At 50.4% G+C, this 19,038-nt stretch overlaps 1 protein-coding gene across 1 annotated transcript; it reads right to left on the bottom strand.

Moving 5' to 3' along the window:
- Positions 1–327: 327 nt before the first annotated feature.
- On the bottom strand, positions 328–17,770 carry LOC135824541 (uncharacterized). The gene is made up of 3 exons (XM_065337275.1): positions 16,288–17,770; positions 2,771–3,068; positions 328–1,724 (listed from the first exon to the last, which is right to left on the bottom strand). The coding sequence occupies exons 1-3, from the start codon at positions 16,494–16,496 to the stop codon at positions 936–938; spliced, it is 1,296 nt and encodes a 431-aa protein (XP_065193347.1). The 5' UTR covers positions 16,497–17,770; the 3' UTR covers positions 328–935.
- Between the last annotated feature and the right edge of the window lie 1,268 nt (positions 17,771–19,038).

Genomic DNA, 19,038 nt, shown 5'->3' with positions numbered 1-19,038 from the left:
GGCTATCTTAGATTTTCTTCTCCGGTAGAATTTTACGGCTTCTTTCTCCTTCCCCATGCAGAAACACCACGAGTTCTTGGATTTACAGCTTCTTTCTCCTTCCACATGCAGAAACACCAAGAATTATTGGTAGTGAGCATATGCCGTGCTCACATGCATGGCTCACATGCACAGCCACCATAATAGGCATATAACACACTTACACTTTCACATGCCCATCGCTGAAGCGATGATAGCGAACAAGCCATGTTAGACATGTGACTTGTGCTGGGGTTACACCATTCAACAGTGAAATCCCAGCATACACGCACACGCCCGCCTGATGGGTCCAGAGCAAACAAACAAAATTAGTTGTGATTATAAGGTCAGGACTCAAGTGTTTATGTGTCTTCAAAACTTCACATAATCAAAGGTTAGCATGATCAGCTTGTTACGACGTGCACCAGAAGAAGATCACACCCTGCACTCGGCAACATCATCAAATGTTATGCTCAGAACAAAAAGAAATGTAAGGCAAAATCATGCTGAGCATGCAGCAACACAGACCCTGGTGCATATACTACAGCCTCACAGCATGGGAAACAGAGGCCAGAATTAGGTGTTAACAAATTAGCACGCACGCACATACACACATCAATCAACCTCACATACACACACACATACACATGTGCCGTTAGACATTCACAGGTTCTGGTTAGGCGGGTAGTCACGACATCAAGGCAAGCGCAAAGTGACACATCAAGGCAACCGGTTCTACCCAGCAGCACGCGTACTAATACCCACGCCAGTAATAGTCCACACATGCATAGCAACTAAGTTAGGCACTGCTTGGGACTGGGACACACCATGCACTCCAAGTGTAGTTCTGCGTATGCAGTGATGAAGAAGTGCTTGGAAGCTGGTGGTGGACAACAGCGTAGCAAGGCTGTTACAGATCAACGACGAGGTGCATATCTCAGTGTTGATGATCTCCTACCGGCCTGCTGTTGTCCGCCTACCTCGGTGCTGTGACGTGCAGCAGGCAAGGTGTTAGTGCCTGACTCCGCCGTGTGGTCATGGCTGAACTTGGAGCGCAGCATGGGAGACCTAGCCAGCCACTTGGGCATGGTCGAATGCTTGCTGCCACCACTGCTACTGCTACTGCTACCGGCCGTTGTCTTGCTGGACGGAATGGGGTCGCTACGGCGACGGTGCTTCTTGCTGGAGCGCAGCAGCGCCGGTATGTTGATGCACCAGTTCTGCTGACGGGCTGGGCGCGAGGGCAGCACTAGGTCGTCGGCCGGTGCCCAGGCGTGCACGGACGCCCGCGACGTAGCCCAGCTGAGGTCTCGCGATGACGGGCACTTGGGTGGTGATGAGTCATCGCTGCCGCAAGAGAATGCGCTGGTTGATAATCGCGCCGATGAAGACGAAGAGGAAGTGGAAGAAGAAGAGAGACTCTGCGGGGAGAGAGAGAAAGAGGAGCCGGCTGACGATGCAGACCATGATCCGGCAGACGGTGACGAAAGATTGCGCTGGTCGGGTACGAGGTCTGGACAGAGAGGTAGATGCAACGGCTGTGTTGCGGACGGCGCAGCCATGGACGAGGAGCGCTCATGATGCATTCCGGCCAGGTGGCCGTACTCAACCAGCGCTGTCAGAGATGACCAGGCACTCTGCCACGGCGTGCACCACTCGGTCACAAACACCTGCTCCAGCATTCCCAGCATGCTTAGCGACAATGCCTGCAATAACATAACAAGCAGCGACAATGGCAGCAGGAAGCATAACGTTAGTCTAATAATGGTTTGAACATTGCGCTTGTAATGCTCTGATAGTAATATTGGGTTCAATCACAAACTTCTCTATTCAAGATACAGGTCTACCCTGGTTAGTATGACATAGGTTACAAGACAAACTTCATTACAGTATTGTCGGTCGCCGAAGAACTGGGTGGTCAGCCTCCTAGCCTAGACCGTTCTTATTTTCATGTATTACAGTCTATGCACAGTTGAGTCTTCATGTATATATTGGCATGCTGTGCTTGGTGAAATTCTAGCCTGGCCGTTCTTCGGCGCCCGACAGTACTGTCGTAGACAACGATCAAAAATCCCCCGAAGCCTGAAACGCGTACATTCACGTCCGGACAGTACTAGTAGATGAAACCCGTTATAAGACAAACAAATTGAAACCCCTGCTGGGGTTATCTCACCCCTGGGGTTATCTCACCCCTGGGGTTATCTACGAACGAGGGCAGACCTGTACTAAACTACACAGATAAGGATGATGATGATGATACCGTGTAACGTTTCAGGCCCCGTTGTACAGTATAAGATTCGTTCAACCCACACCCACGGCACAAGCTGTTTGTCACAGGAACACACATGGCTAGCCAGGGAGCTGGAACACACATGGCTAGCCAGGGAGCTGGAACACACATGGCTAGCCAGGGAGCTGGGCGACTTAACTTATACATTGCACTCAAGATTCTTGCTGCAATCATGATTCTCTACACATCGTCCCCGTTGGCAAGGAACAAGCTGAAGGAGGCTTGGGTAAACCAGATCTGACTGCAACATCCGGTGGCAACAAATGACAATTGATTGTGTAGATCTAACGGACCCGAGCCTGTCCTGTCCTAGTAGCCTAGACCTACGAACAGTCTGTTCTCCAGTATCCATGATTCATGATGTCATACGCTATCTTCTGACGTCATCACGTTTAAGCCCTATTACATGTATATATACAGTGTATGCATACGATGCGTAACCATGGTAACCAGGATACTCACATGAGCGTGTTGAGCAAGAACGCCTCGTCTGGCCAAACGTCGCCCGGTGGACTTGAGCAGCGGATACACCGCCTCCATGTCCTCCAGTCCAAACACAACCATGCCGTACGTCTCCATGGTGCGCTTGGCGTGGCAACGGAACGACGCGATGCCGCACGGCTGCTGGAGAAACGAGTAGCTGGTGCTGGTTGCCATGGCGCCGTTGCTAGGGATGCTGGAAGCGTAGTCACTGGTTACGTCGCTGATCGGAGCTTCCATTGTGTACGCGCTGTACGCCTCGGGTGACAGCTGCTCCAGTCTGTGATGCCATGGAGCACATTGCATACACAAGCACGCAACATACAGAATCTATTAAAGGATGCATGTACAGTAAAACCTGTAACTAAAGACCATGATGACTAGCGACCAGCCTGCTACTACAGTAAAACCTGTAACTAAAGACCATGATGACTAGCGACCAGCCTGCTACTAAAGACCACTTCGCCAGGCACGGACGTCCAGTCTCACATTCATATTATGGCTGTGCGGTGCAAACCTCTAACTAAGGACCACCTGCCACTAAAGACCGCTTTCTCTGGCCCCAAGGGGTGGTCGTTAGTTACAGGTTTTACCAGGGTTCTAGCCAAAGGGGGGAAGGGGGGCGCAGCGCCCCCCCCCCCCTACTCCGTTTGTGCGCCCCCCTGTGAAAAAGTGCCGCCCCCCCTACTCATTTTCCGATTTTTGTGTTTTTTCACGCCATTCAACGAAAATACAGTCGATTGTCACTACTAGAGGGTTCATAAAGGCATATTTGTGAGGGGTGAAGTCGGGGTTCACCCTGTATTTTGTATGGCAATACAATTTTGGACAATGGAAAAAATGGGTCATGGGGTAACTTTTTCCCATGCCCGCCCCCCTACTATATTGACCTGGCTAGAACCCTGGTTTTACTGTAATGTGTAGTAATGCTCTGCAGCTGATAGCAGAGTGCACATGAAGGAAGGAGGGACAAGATTCAGGTGCATCTCAACACGAGATTCAGGCTCGGCTGCGACCATCACACAGTAATACAAAACGGGGACAATTCAGGTCGTGTGATATTAGAATTGTCAAGGATCTAGGATGCAGTGAATTAATCCCATCATTGTGACTGACAATCGGGCCAGCCATTGCCGAGTCCGTGCCGAGTCCGTGCAAGTGTGTGCGTGTCAAGAACATGGACTTATACTAGCCTTGCCAGTTGTCTACAAGGCGCTAAAGCCCCCCCCCCCCCCCCCACACACACACACTCTCCATTGAATATGACCATGCTAGCCAGGGCAAAGGCCCTCGATTTCCTATCAAGACTATCCTACACCCATGTTCTGCACTGATCACAGCTCTGCACAGCTGCTCGGACAGCAGCAGTGACACTGACATCGGCCCGGGGAGTGGAGGCCGTTGGAAAAGCCCGCCAACAGCTCATGACCGTTAGAAAGCATTTTAAATGTAGCATGGCGTGATCAGCACATTAGCCAAATCACACTCTAGTGGAAAGCACTGAACACCATGTACCAGTCAAGCTCACACTGTCACCAGCCTGCACAGCCATGCAAGGCAAGCACTAAATAAACACCACACCGTGATGATCACAGTCCTACCACCTAGCATGTACAAACCACAATTGCAAACACAGGCTACTAGGCTGCAGGGCCACTCTCTACATGACTGTCACAGAGCTACTGATCCTAACCCCATAACCACTGTTCATCTGCTGACTGTCTGCTTGCCTGCTCTACTAATTGCTTTGGTGCACACAACACACAAGCAAGAGCAGCAAGAGAAGTAGCAGCAGCGGCAGGTCAGGACATGTCAAGCACCTGCTGTCCACTGCCCTTATCAGCTAATCAAGACAAGAACACAGCCAGCCATCTTCTTGTCTTCTCTACTGCTCTTGTATGCTATCCTGCTGATGAGACCACACTGACTGCGACTGGTGGTGGTGCTGGTGGTGGTGGTGTGTGTGTGTGTGGGGGGGGGGGGGGGGGGGAGGTGGTGGTGGTGGTGGTGCTGGTGGTGGTGCTGGTGGTGGTGCTGGTGGTGGTGCTGGTGGTGGTGCTGGTGGTGGTGCTGGTGGTGGTGCTGGTGGTGGTGCTGGTGCTGCTGGTGCTGCTGGTGGTGGTGGTGCTGGTGCTGGTGGTGGTGGTGCTGATGGTGCTGGTGGTGCTGGTGGTGGTACCCCACTGACTGCGACTGGTGGTGGTGGTGGTGGTGGTGCTGGTGGTGTGTGTGTGGGGGGGGGGGGGGGGAGGAGGTGGTGGTGGTGGTGGTGGTGGTGGTGGTGGTGGTGGTGGTGGTGGTGGTGGTGGTGGTGGTGGTGGTGGTGGTGGTGGTGGTGGGGGGGGGGGGGGGGTGGTGGTGATGGTGGTGGTGGGGGTGGTGGTGGTGCTGATGGTGCTGGTGGTGTTGGTGGTGCTGGTGGTGGTGCCCCACTGACTGCGACTGGTGGTGGTGGTGGTGCTGGTGGTGTGTGTGGTGGTGGGGGGAGGAGGTGGTGGTGGTGGTGGAGGTGGTGGTGGTGGTGGTGGTGCTAGTGGTGGTGGTGGTGCTAGTGGTGGTGGTGGTGGTGGTGGTGGTGGTGGTGGTGGTGGTGGTGGTGGTGGTGGTGGTGGTGGTGGTGGTGGTGGTGGTGGTGGTGGTGGTGGTGGTGGTGGTGGTGGTGGTGGTGGTGGTGGTGGTGGTGGTGGTGGTGGTGGTGGTGGTGGTGGTGGTGGTGGTGGGGGGGGGGGGGGGGTGGTGGTGATGGTGGTGGTGGGGGTGGTGGTGGTGCTGATGGTGCTGGTGGTGTTGGTGGTGCTGGTGCCCCACTGACTGCGACTGGTGGTGGTGGTGGTGCTGGTGGTGTGTGTGGTGGTGGGGGGAGGAGGTGGTGGTGGTGGTGGAGGTGGTGGTGGTGGTGGTGGTGCTAGTGGTGGTGGTGGTGCTAGTGGTGGTGGTGGTGGTGGTGGTGGTGGTGGTGGTGGTGGTGGTGGTGGTGGTGGTGGTGGTGGTGGTGGTGGTGGTGGTGGTGGTGGTGGTGGTGGTGGTGGTGGTGGTGGTGGTGGTGGTGGTGGTGGTGGTGGTGGTGGTGGTGGTGGTGGTGGTGGTGGTGGTGGTGGTGGTGGTGGGGGGGGGGGGGGGGTGGTGGTGATGGTGCTGGTGGTGTTGGTGGTGCTGGTGGTGGTGCCCCACTGACTGCGACTGGTGGTGGTGGTGGTGCTGGTGGTGTGTGTGGTGGTGGGGGGAGGAGGTGGTGGTGGTGGTGGAGGTGGTGGTGGTGGTGGTGGTGCTAGTGGTGGTGGTGGTGCTAGTGGTGGTGGTGGTGGTGGTGGTGGTGGTGGTGGTGGTGGTGGTGGTGGTGGTGGTGGTGGTGGTGGTGGTGGTGGTGGTGGTGGTGGTGGTGGTGGTGGTGGTGGTGGTGGTGGTGGTGGTGGTGGTGGTGGTGGTGGTGGTGGTGGTGGTGGTGGTGGTGGTGGTGGTGGTGGTGGTGGTGGTGGTGGTGGTGGTGGTGGTGGTGGTGGTGGTGGTGGTGGTGGTGGTGGTGGTGGTGGTGGTGGTGGTGCTGGTGGTGGTGGTGCTGGTGGTGGTGCTTGTGTATACAGCACATCAGCCCGTGGAGTCGCGCCACCAATACAATATCATGTAGTGCACAAGGAACTTGATTCTGCACCCCACTCCACTATTAGACTGGTATTCAACATCCTAGCATAGCACAATAGTGTGGAGTAGTGCTAAGCTCACAGAGGAGTAGGCTGTGTTACCCAAACTGTGTATATAAGTTAAACGTGTGTGTGTGTCCATGTGTGCGTGTGAACGTGTGTGTGTGTGTGTTGCCGGCCATGACTTTTAAACCAGCCTGGCAGACAGGCACCATTCAGCACGTCCTACACAACAAAATCATCTTGCCGGAAAGGATGAGCAAGACTTTGCCCAGGGGCAAGCCCCTTCCACAGAGGTTACTAGCAGATTTGAGTACATCTACATGACTGACGCTATTGCTGCCACCAACCAATACACAGATGTACATTGTACACAGCTATACACACAGAGCCTTGGCTATACCACTGGGCAACACACACACACAGTCATGACAACACACAGCTACACAGGTACATGGTCAGTTTCTCACATAATGAACACACAAGACAGCAATTACAGCCCAGTGGATATAGTGGCCAGCAGGCCAGTGGACATGATCATAGCTCCCACATAGCCTGCAGGCGCACACGTGGAGCCCAGGGCATTGCGAGTACTACACTACCCCACAGTACTATACCAGTGCTAGTGCTAAACAAGGAGAGCAGCATGTCACATGGACACAAGTACACACACTTGCACAGCAGTACAGGTGTGCATACACACACAAGTAGCAGAGGCTATTCTGAGAGAGGATTTGAAAAGCGCGCCACCACTGAGGAGCCGGGATGGTTAACCGTCATATTCAGTGTTATACTGGTGCCCATACCCTAACTGTGGTTAGGCATGATGTACAAGATATACAGCCTCATTCACAGTCGCTCATAACTATACACTAAAGTTGCTGCACTCTCCATCCAGCAGTATACGATTAGACACTCCATGTGTGGAGGAACACTATAATATTGCACAGTGCAGCACATACTCCTACAGCCTAGTGCTGGCCACACCACAAGGATGATGTACCCAATGCACATTACGATCTCAGTCATGTTGCATGCGTGGCACCTGTTCAAGACTGCTACCTGAACGTGCGAATACAACAGGTGCATGACTACAGCATTGGTCACCAAGATCAAGACTCGGCAGGGCCCCAGTAACCCAGTACAACTGCCTAGCTAGGTCAACTTCTCAACTAGACCTGGTAATTGTGGCGATGTAGTCCACTGACGAATGCCACAAAGCCACACTGCAGTAGCCATTGTTAATCACACGGCCCTGCTGCGAACCTTGCTGCGGCACACAGCCATTCAGATATTCAGCCATATAGCAGAGAGAGATCAGTCAGTGGCCGTCCACTACTGCAGACTGACTGCTGGGTTCTCTCTGGGCTGTACTGGCGTGGCTCAGATGTTGCATGCACTCCATCGTCACTTCTTGTAGTATTCCGATCGAGCACTGTAACTAGCTGCACATTCTGCCTCTGCACCCCCCATTTCACATCAGACTTTACCCATTTCAACACCACGTCAAGACCAATGGACAGGATAAGGACATGTCTCAAGGATTTCAACATGGTGAAGATCATTCACCATAGATGATGCATCACATGTACATTAGGTTCAAATCAGGCATATCCTCACCCATGCACATTTACCATGCCTGTTGGGCCGGAGAGACTGCCTAGCCAAGGTAGCCAGCCTCACCTGCCAGCCATTGCACATGGCAGCCTCCCTCAAGCACCTTCCATGCCAGGGTAATTACATTACACCAAGAACATGCTAAAGAGGAAAGCAAAGGAGCTTCTTCATCAAACACCTGCTTGGCCATTAGCCCTTTCTCTTGCCAATGCCACAACCTAATTATTAGCAACAGCAGCAATCACTTATAGCACTAAGACCACTACAACATTATAATCATCATCGATGCATCACTCCACAAGGTTGCATGTGCATGCCTGTAGTGCATGCAGTGCGTGCACTTCAAACATGCACACATGCACAGTGCCACAGTTAGTTAGGAGTACACGTGTACAAGGCATGCACAGGGATGTGCTGTCCCGGGATCCGGAGCCTTGAGACTTTCTAGCAAACTAAAATTTATGAATTCTACAAAAACACTGCACTGGTACATGCACGTATATGCATACGTACAGGTACCCACTGTAACAGAACTGTCTACTGTGTACCACAATGTCCCTGATAACCTCACTACCTTTCTACACACACACACACACACACACACACACACACAGCTGAATCTAACAAGGAGACTATTACATGATTGTACAGTCATAATAATTATACCTGTTGGCATCAAAGTGTGCTGCATATCGTAACTTTATACACATATTAAACATACTAGTATAGAAGTATACAGTAGCTGTGTTACAGTATACCACATACACTGATACAGCCACTCATGATCATGACTGAGGACTGTCTCCAGTCACAGCACTACGACACAACTCCCTGTTCATGCAGCACAACTCTGTCATTACAAGCAAACACGGGGAAGCTAAGCAAGGCCATCTAGTTGTGAGACCATTCCGGTGGACAAAAGGCAAAATGACTAAGCTGCAGGGAACACCGAGGCTGACTGCTCTACAGCAGAAACCAGTGTGCAAACGTCACTATTCGAAAGGGCTCCAACGAACATTTCACTTCAGCCAATCAAAACTGACCTGTTCCCACCAAAATAGCGAGATCCTACTTCAGTACTCGAAAAGGCTCCAATGAACATTTGAACCTGGCCTATCAAAACTGACCTGTTGCACCCTACAGATAGCTACGCCCTGTAGCAGCTAATCAGTGAGACAATCACTGGTTAACACACACACACTCCACACTCTCCACACTCTCTCCACAGCCATACCATGCTGTACAGTGTACGCACATTCCAGGAACACGGAATACGTGACGGAACTACAACAACAACGCCTAGATGTCGACGATACCGGAATAAGTTAATAGGGAGCTGAAGGGCGTAATGTCGATCATGCATTCCTTACACACCAGTAACTGCCTGGGGTGATGAACTCTGGTAGGTTTCGTACTGAAACATTTAATCATCAGCCACACCACGCCTGTATACGCGTACTTTGTATACAGTGCAGATTGTCAAACGCATGCTGACGTTACACGGAAAGCTGATCTGCAAAGGTGAGAACTGAGACGTACATGTATATGAGCTGCTGGTGTCTAATTACCTCTAGTGAACAGCCACAGAAATCCGATCGCATATCAGTAACAAGAAGAGTGAATTTCGATACCCGGCCGTATGGGGACGTGTCAACTGCTGAAAAGATCCGTGTCAACCTCTTGGCGACAAAGTGCTCCAGACACGTACACAATCACACACTGTCTGCTATAGTATTACGATACGCATGGGCCCCTGAATGCAGGACAAACACACGAAACTATGGAACGAGGTACACTGAGCGGCCAAGAAGTTGACTTCTCCCAACAGCCAGCAGACTCACGGCGTGGCTTGCACAAACAATTTTGGGCAGAAAACGTGCAGGCACTAGTCGACTTAGCACCCATTGCAATACTCTCAAGCTACATGCTCCATACCGTCACTACTACATACTACATACTTGGTGATATGAGAACTACTTGTACTGCTTCTGATGCCCTAGTGTTGCTGGAGGTGCTCCAGAAAATACGTTACAGGCTTTGCCTCCAAAATTGAAGCCGCCCATTGCTATACATGTGAATTGCAGAAGCTCAACCGCCTACTCCAGGACAGGTTGCATGAGGTTGAGGGATTTCTGCTAGGTTCTGCTAGAGGAATTCAAAACACTGCTGCAGTTCTGCAACGTTAAGTCTAATGCCATCGTGACATGGAATGTGCGTTGTACCTTGAGCACAGTCCAGTACCGGGCCACTGCCAGTAGTACTGCTAGTGGCAGTGGCAATGATGATGGCAAACTAGACCGACTACAGCAGACTGGATACCGTACTAGCATGCTGGTTAAACTGCAATATAGACGAAAGTGCATGTACAAGTGCTCACCCATGTAAACACATTCTACCTTTTAAAGACAGTGCCTGTTTTAAACAACATTAGTATGATTACCCCCAGCAGTCCATGTCATGTAAACAAACTCTTAGTAGGCATAATGTGTCATCCACGCATACCCCACCAGGCTGCACAATGCCATTTAAAAGGACAAGGGGTATCTAAACACCTTGTACATGCACGTGTACATGTGCGTGTAGACATTCAGTCTGGTCAACAAGACAATGTAGCAGAATATTGTAATAGGTGTATTTATGCCACGACCTGAATACTCACTATTCGTATTTCCCCGCTGGTTCCCCTTGGCAATGAGCCACTCACATAGAAGAGCACATGCTCCAGTTCTGTTCTGTTCGGTTGTAGTCTAGTCTTGAGTGGTCGTTGTCCTGTTCTCCTTCTGTCTACTCCTGACTCTTGTTGAATACTTCTATAATCCAATCATATAAAACCCCTGTGTTCCGGTGTGAGGGGACTTCCGGGAGCAGCTAACAATATCTCCCCGCCATACGGAGGGAAAGGATCACCTGCAGGATTTGCATAGGCATTCCACCCTCCCAGGCCAGCTAAATGTACATGTACACTCACGGCCACAAGACAAGGCACCCATGCCCCCCCCCCCCCCCCCCCACCACCCTGGTAGATGTGTGTGCTTAGCAGCAGGATGAGTGAGTGCTTACTACTACTGTATGCATGCCTAGTCAGCTGCATGCAGTGCTTACGGCAGGTTTTAAAAATACTTGACAACAGCCTCCTACTCCTAGAGGAAGCAAAACAATCACAATACTCCATGACTAGTGCGAAGTACAACAAGCAACACTGCCTGCCTCTGCCCTCCAACAACACACTACTGAAGCCTGCTGCCTGCACTCCCAGGAAGACTTGCTTCAACTCAACACCAAGACATGATGGCCAGCATAACTACAGACCCAGCTCACTCTCTGACCACCAAGCACAAGTGTTGCACAAGTGAATGTCAAGTGTTGCTCAAGTGTCGCTCAAGTGCCCTGTTTTCCAGTATAAGTGCTTGGTGGTAATAGGTCCATATATAAGGCAAGCAAGGGCTTGTCACTGCAGGCAGTTATGAAGTGATCGCTGCCAATGGGAGAAGGGGGAGAGGGAGCATACTGCCTGAGTAACTGCCCCGTTTGTCAGTGTGTCAGTGCAGTGAGAAGCGGATTGACACAGCACTCAGAGTGCCAGCACTGGCGAGCACCAGTGCACCATCACACACCATGCATGACACTGCAGCCTCACTGAACCAAGGTGGCCTGCTAGGAACCCACACCTACACCAATATTATCCTGAAGGCTGCATTGTCAAGCTCAGAGTCCTTGGCCGTGAACTGTTCAAAAGTTTGAATTACTTGTCCAGGCCAAGAGGGCCACTTCACTTCAAGTGCAAATCACAAACAACAAGGGAATATAAACGGCTGGTGATGATGACCCAATGCAGCCTCACTGACTTCTGCAGTTACTACACTAGTACTTAACCAGTGAAGGCAAAGCGTAGCAAAATATGGTGTAGGGGGGCAGAAAGCCCAAGGCATTTTCCAATGCCGGGCAGGAAAGCACATCTGTCGAGCCACTCTGGGAGCACTTCAGAAGCTTCACTTCGTGCATGAGCTCATCATGTCCCCATGTCCCGGACACAACTAGCAAGTAGGCTGCTCTTCTACAATCCAGTACAGCCCAAGTGCATGTTCTATTCTCACCAGGCATTCCCAGTCCCTAGCTATTTGCAGGCCGTGTGACATGGCCAAGGGTACCAGGAAATATCAGGCCAGGTGGGCACATGGTGCAACTACTCAAACTGTTCAAATTTTCAAATCAATTTCAAACTTAATGCCCGTGTGTCAACATGAGTGGCTGGTCAATCTTCAAGGGATAGTGAAGGGAATTGTTGACCCAGAACGTGCAGCAACCAATATCATCTTTGAGTCCTGAGAAACATAGTGTATGCTTGCCTGATACCAAAATGGGCACAGAAACGCACTCCATGCCCATGCTTATGAAGTAGGGTTGCTTCTGGAACAAGGTCAAGGGTGCATTGCCATCCAGCTACACTTTCAACTTTCAAATTTCAAATTCAAATTTTCAAATTTCAAACCTCTTACCACTGCAACTGACGAAGACAAAATCTTGCAAGTCACTCTGATTAGTTAGTTAGTAGAAAATGAAACACCCCACTTCCCCTATCAGAATATGCCATGTGACCGTACACCTTGTCCTGCTATTTAAGGCTATGCTATGCAGAGTGTAGACATGGCTGTACAGTGCAATGTTCCCCAAGGCATGCAGGCATCTTCATCTTCTCACCCGGACACACCATACCAGCTACATGTCTGTATGTTGGTCTAGGTATTCTGCAGACTCCACAAGCCAGCATCAGCACTATACAGCCAGCAATGTACAGAGCATTGTTCTCATCATGACAGTAACTACATGTAACTGGAAAAGAGAGTGCAAGACCAAGGAACCTAGCATCTACCCTGCAGCGTTCCATGCTAAGCCCCAGTCATTTCCAGCAATTGGGACCAAGCTAGACGAATTATGAGGTTTAAACTTTGGAGCTGGAAAACGCCCAGATTGTTCACAACCCTGACTTGGCAGGCAGCAACTAACGCACTTACTACAGGATGGGTTACAGTCACTGAGATTCTACAAATGTGTGTACCCAAGGAAGTTGTGACTGCCTGAAGGTGTTGCGTGTCACTGTGGCTCCCTGAAGTGAAGGTTTTGCTCAGTCCTCGTGACTGCCTGAAGCGAAGGTTTTGCGTTTCACTGTGGCTGCCTGAAGTGAATGTTTTGGGCGCGGAAACGTCAACCTGTTCATGGTCCAGATACTGACAGTACTCCATTCCCGGTCTGTGAGTAGGTACACACCGTGACACTATCAGGGAGTAGCCATCTCTTACGGCCTTAGGGGCAGCATGATTAGTAGTGTATGGGACCATCACCAACATCAATACCATGTGCCAAGGTATGTATAATCACCATGTACATGTACATCTGCCCAGTACAGTGTACATGCAGTCACACACACACATACACATACACATACTGGGTTACCGGGTAGTTTTCCCGGACACCTACAGCCTCTTCAGAAGTCCACCTACATGGATTTCCTGCACCTTAGTCCTTAGTAGACCTTACCCACCACATACCTCTAGGCAAATTCCACTCAGTCACACACTCACTCACTCACCATCACCCCACTGTGCATGCGAGGATGGCTCGAGTACACGGATCATGGAGTACTCCAGGGAAAGGACATAACGGGCACACAGCACTCAACACTGCATTGCCAATGTACAACACTAAAGCACTGAAAACAGTGTATAGTGCACAGTGCATAGTGAGTGACCATATGGCCTTGTGTATGGGTCCATGTACATGCATACATGTACAGCATAGGGTCACTAGTGTGTCGGGCCTGAGTGTGGCGACATCCTGATTCATATGGTAATGCTGCTAATAGTCGTACAATGTGTACATGTGGAGTGTCTGTGCATGTGCTGCATTAGCTCAAGTGGCCACTTGCATACTGAGCTGCAATTCAGTGGCTTGCAGGCATACTGGTGCCAAATCAGTGTCTGATTCAAATTACTCCAGAGCACAAATGCACACTTAGAGACCACTTACCAACTGCAGCCATGGATAAGCACAGCTAGTCAATTTACAAAGTGCCAGGTCCTTCGTTTGCCCACTGGTAGCAATAAGACGTGTGGATGCTAATTATGGGTACTCCTAGCCTGGGGATGTGCAGTATAGGCTGGTCCTTGCTTAGAGTATGATATGTGTGTGTGTGTGTGTGTGTGTGTGTGTTTGTGTGTGTGTTGTGTGTGTGTGTGTGTGTGTGTGTGTGTGTGTGTGTGTGTGTGTGTGTGTGTGTGTGTGTGTGTGTGTGTGTGTGTGTGTGTGTGTGCGTGTGTGTGTGTGTGTGTGTTATGCATAGACCACACGTACTTGTCCTGAGCACAGAGTAGGAGTCTGGATGCTACATGAATAGTGTTTAACCACTCCGGAGTACTGTATGGCCTCACAGTCCTGGCTAAACAGTACGGCTACTGAGATAGCACAAGCTGGAGCTGAGCAGCAAGTGCACAGCAGCAGCAAGTACTGAGTGCACAGCAGCAGCAAGCCTGCACATTTGCCCAGAGTGCTACTCCAGAGTTGATCACAATAGATGGCCTACGTTGTGCTTTATGGGTGGTGGTGGTGTCAGTACAGTATGGTTCCTGCAAAGGGTTGCGGGTGGGTCTGTGCACGAGTAAGTAAGTGTTCACAGTCCAATCTGTACAGTGTACTGCTAGCTGTAGTGTAGGGACAACTATGGTAGTGCTGTCACATGACACATGATTGGTAGGTGCACACTGCACAGGCTACATATGCATGCTAGTTATGGTGTGATGGTTTTAAAAACTTATCTCAAGTACCCAGCATAAGTACGTTAAGTATGCTTGAGTTTTACTGCAGCCAAGCACTGGTAGCTGACCTACCACCAGCATGGTTATCATGCATGCAGTGTAGTGTGTAGCACACATGTACATACCGTTTATCACTGCCTGCGACATGCCAGATACAGTGCTGATATCCAATGTCTACACCCTGGTGCCGGGCATGGGCTTATCTAACTGAGAACTACAGTACTTTCAACCGGAGCTGTGCTAACCACCACACACACACTGTGATTGGTGCAGCGATCTGGAACGTGACATTTGCCAGAATTCGGATTTCAAATCTCCACATGATAGGAGAAAGTAGTGCACAATACATACACACACTCTACACTGCTCAATCAGTCCAAGTTGTCCACTCTACATTGGTTTGATAACTGGCCCTTCACTGGCTTCTGGGTCACATGAGCCTAAACAGTCAAGACTGTTGGTCAAGTACTTCAATGGCACCAGCTCTCCACCGTGATGTCATCTGCAACTGACCCAGTGGCTCACTGAACACCAAAGCCATTCTCCACAGCTTTCCAAAGTCAGCTAGCCACAAACTTTCAAACTTCTCAGCAACTTTTTCAAACTGTCACAAGCACTCCACAACTTGACCCTGCTAGCAACTGGCAATTGTTTCGAATATTTGATCTGCGATTTGAAGTTTTGAACGCTGGAGTACTCACCAAGCGGCTAACCAGCTGAGATCAAGGGCATTTCACTTGCTACAACTCTACAAAACACCTGACTGGCTTTCTGCTTGCACTACCTTGCAGACACTGGCACTAAAAAGGGTTATTCTGCTTTTCCTATTCTACTCTGTCTCTCTCTAAGATGACTGACTAAACAACAAGTTTTACAAGGGCTCAACCTAAAACACATGCAAACGCCACAACTAATACTCTTTCAACTGAGGAAACTGCCTAAATGCTTTGGCTTCACACCAGCAGCCACATGTTCATGTATCACAGCCTCGATACACGAGAAAGTGTTTACAAAACTGCACATGGTTGCCAACTAGGGTAGAACCAGAGGAGGTCCTCAGTGCTGAAAAGTGTCAGAGCAGTCCGCCCCATAACAAGGTACAAAGGATTACACCAGGACCCTGGGGTCATGTACTTGTAGACCATTACACTACGCACAGCAACATTACAACTTACAAAACTAACTTGCATTACAAAACACCACACATTCAGCCCCACTAATGCTGAAGGGAAACCTACCATAATGCGGCTACATGTACCACACATAGAATACGTCCAGTTGGCCAGAAACAAAATACACCTAAGGCCTAAGAAGTTCTTTGGGATCAACTAACCAAAAAACTTCCACAATTACGAGAGAGGACCAGCAACAGCAAAATTGTTTTAAAGAGCATTTCATTGGACAGCAAATACACGTGACACTAAACTCCACTCACCTGTTGAGGACTTGACAGCCGAAACCTTCAAGGTCCTGTGAGAGCGCTTGCCAAGAAGACTGAACGATGTCTTGCTGCTCGTAGGTGAGTTGCTGGCCGGCCATGGCCACATCTTCCCAGCTGCTGAAAACGCTGGGATATAATGACAATGATGATGATGATGTGGGGCAATGTGCAGGCATTGGGTGGATCTTGCTTGAACGAGGCATCTTGATGGGCGGACTTGGAAGCCTTCTTTCTTGGACGAGGGTGAGGAGGAGGAGGAAAATTTCAAACTGCTCATTGACCGTTGAAGACCGGGAATGGGTTCAGTTCAGTTTGAAAATGACAGTTGAAGAAATTTGTCTAACTGAAATTTGGTCCAACGATATTTTCTGATGGCTTTGCTGGATATACAGCGTACTGAGCCTAGATAGTTTTCAGTGCAGTTACAGTATGAAGTAATGCGTACTCATCCGCTGGGAGAAGATGGCCGATCCACTTGAGATGGGGAATTGAGACCCTGCAAAGTATCACTCTAGCGCACATCCACTCACTCTAGCGCACATCCACTCCAGTATCTCAGTACTGACAGGTCCCAGGGCAATGCTGCTGCTTGTAGAGTATCCTGAGCTGTTCAGCAGGGTGGTCACTAACTCTACACCCGTGGAGTAGCGAAGTCGTTGATATCCCTAGTGCCACTAGCACCCAGTAGTGGTCGAACACTCACGCAGAGAACGTGCAGCACCCAATGGCGATACAGAAGCACTCCAAACTCACAAGTGACCACTTCAGCACGAAATACGTCAGTTCCAGAGGTACCTAGCCAGCACACCTGACTCGTTCCTCTCGTTCCGCTCGCTAAATCTCTGCAATGCTATCGGCGAAGTAGCGCACTGACACCACAGCACGGCTCTCTGCGCGAAGGTAACGAATCACGGAAATGATCCTTGCAGCTCGTCGGTAGCTCTCACCTTCACCCTTTCAGGACGCTAGTAGCGGAGCTCGAGTCGGTCTAAACTGTGAGTTTTGGTGGACGGCTGCTTGCTAGTTAATTTACACAACACTGCACTGCAGTTCAGCGCCAAAGCGTCCTAATTGTTGTAGCAAGGATCAAAGTCTTTTGCAACGGCTCTTTCCTTCCCCGCTACAAGCTACAACGGTACATCTACAAGCCTTCTCTTTCTCTCCCGTTCCGAGCAGCTGCGCGCAAGACAGAAAACCTAATTTCGGCGCAGAAGCTGAGCGAATCAGTCCAATGCTGATTTACCGTCAGCAGCCGATGTCTCTGACCCTCAAACACCTTTGCAGAACTGTGCCAGACCTTGTTCGATGTCAAGCGCTTTTTCTCTTTCTGGCACGCAGAGGATAATGGCTCAAACAGAAGCTGTTTGGTTCGCCTAATCGACCCACAAATCAACCGTTAGACTGTCTTCTTCCTGACGGGTGGGCAAAACGACATGCGCACCGCTTCTAGCGTGCACTTCCGTCGCTGCAGCTAGGTATGACAGGAAATATTAGCCGCGACGTGAAACGTTTCCTGCGCTGGTTGCGAAACGTCGTGCGAGATGTCACCACGACGGCGTACTAGCGGTGCAGAGCGCTGTGTGTGTGCTGTTTGCAGCGCAAAACCTCCGGTTGATCTCCCCGAGCGCGAGATAGTACACGCTGATATGAATCTGAATGGACAGGGCGCTCGTCGCTCGAGTACACTACATGACTCAGACTGTACACTCGCATCTACTACTAGTTCTAGTCAACGAAAAAACTCTACAGACTTCCAACCCTACATGACTCATGACACCATGGACACGACAGAACAAGAGTTCGCGTTTGAACTCGACCTTCTCCGCGGATCACCCAGGCACACGGGATCGGAAGGTCTTCAGACTTCAGTCTAGTCGACCAAGCAGCAGCTTGGAAGCTTTGCCGTCTGTTCGCGGGTTTCACCCTTTTGCTTTTTTTTGAATCTTGTGTCAAGTTGTGAGTATGTTTGTGGGCCTAACGACAGCCCAAGGGCGTTGCAAAACTCAAAATGCAAGAATACGTGTAGGTAAAGGCATTCAGAGAATCTTGTTGGGCGTAATTCAACCCCATCGTGTCAAAAAAATGGCGATGATAGGCTTTGTCGTCTTTCTTCAGATCATGCACGCTGACTGTTCTACACCAGCACAGATATTGTGTAACGACCAACACGTTTTGTACGGTTTACACTCTAACAGACAGTCACCTGCAAATAGATCAGCATCACGAGTATCCTTGCCGCAGTCATCGGCAGGAGGAGCGGGCACCAGGGAGTAGTAAAAATCACTCCCTGGTGGGAACAACCACAGACCCCCGACTCGCCCGAGTCTACAGTCTAGTTCGAACGTTCCGTCCAGTCTCGTGTTCCGTCACATACGGTTCTTGTCACCTAAGTCCTTTGCCTTTGGAAGGCTTTGTGACTTCGTCACCGAGAGTGGAGACCGCAGTGCGGGCAGTGGCAGGTCGTGGCAGGTCGTGTCTCCAGAGGCAGAGGCGGAGGCAGTATTATCTTTCCCCTGGCTGCTGTTAGTTCTGTCTTCTGCCGTGAGCTGTGAAGGGTGTGTGGCCAGGTCATCGGCTACAAAGTGACTACAAAGAAGATAATATGAAGCCGAACCTGGCGATAGCCATCTACACCTTGCTGTAGCCGACTGCGTTGACACAGCGAACGTTTCTTCAAGTATCAAATTATCCCATAACCAAATATGTACAGGCCACCATTAATCACACATCTCGTCATGACATGTG

Source organism: Sycon ciliatum, chromosome 9 (assembly GCF_964019385.1).
Source record: "Sycon ciliatum chromosome 9, ocSycCili1.1, whole genome shotgun sequence".
NCBI classification, from domain to species: Eukaryota; Metazoa; Porifera; class Calcarea; order Leucosolenida; family Sycettidae; genus Sycon; species Sycon ciliatum.
Note: the sequence above shows the minus strand (reverse complement) of the source record. Positions and strands in the feature narration are given on the sequence as shown.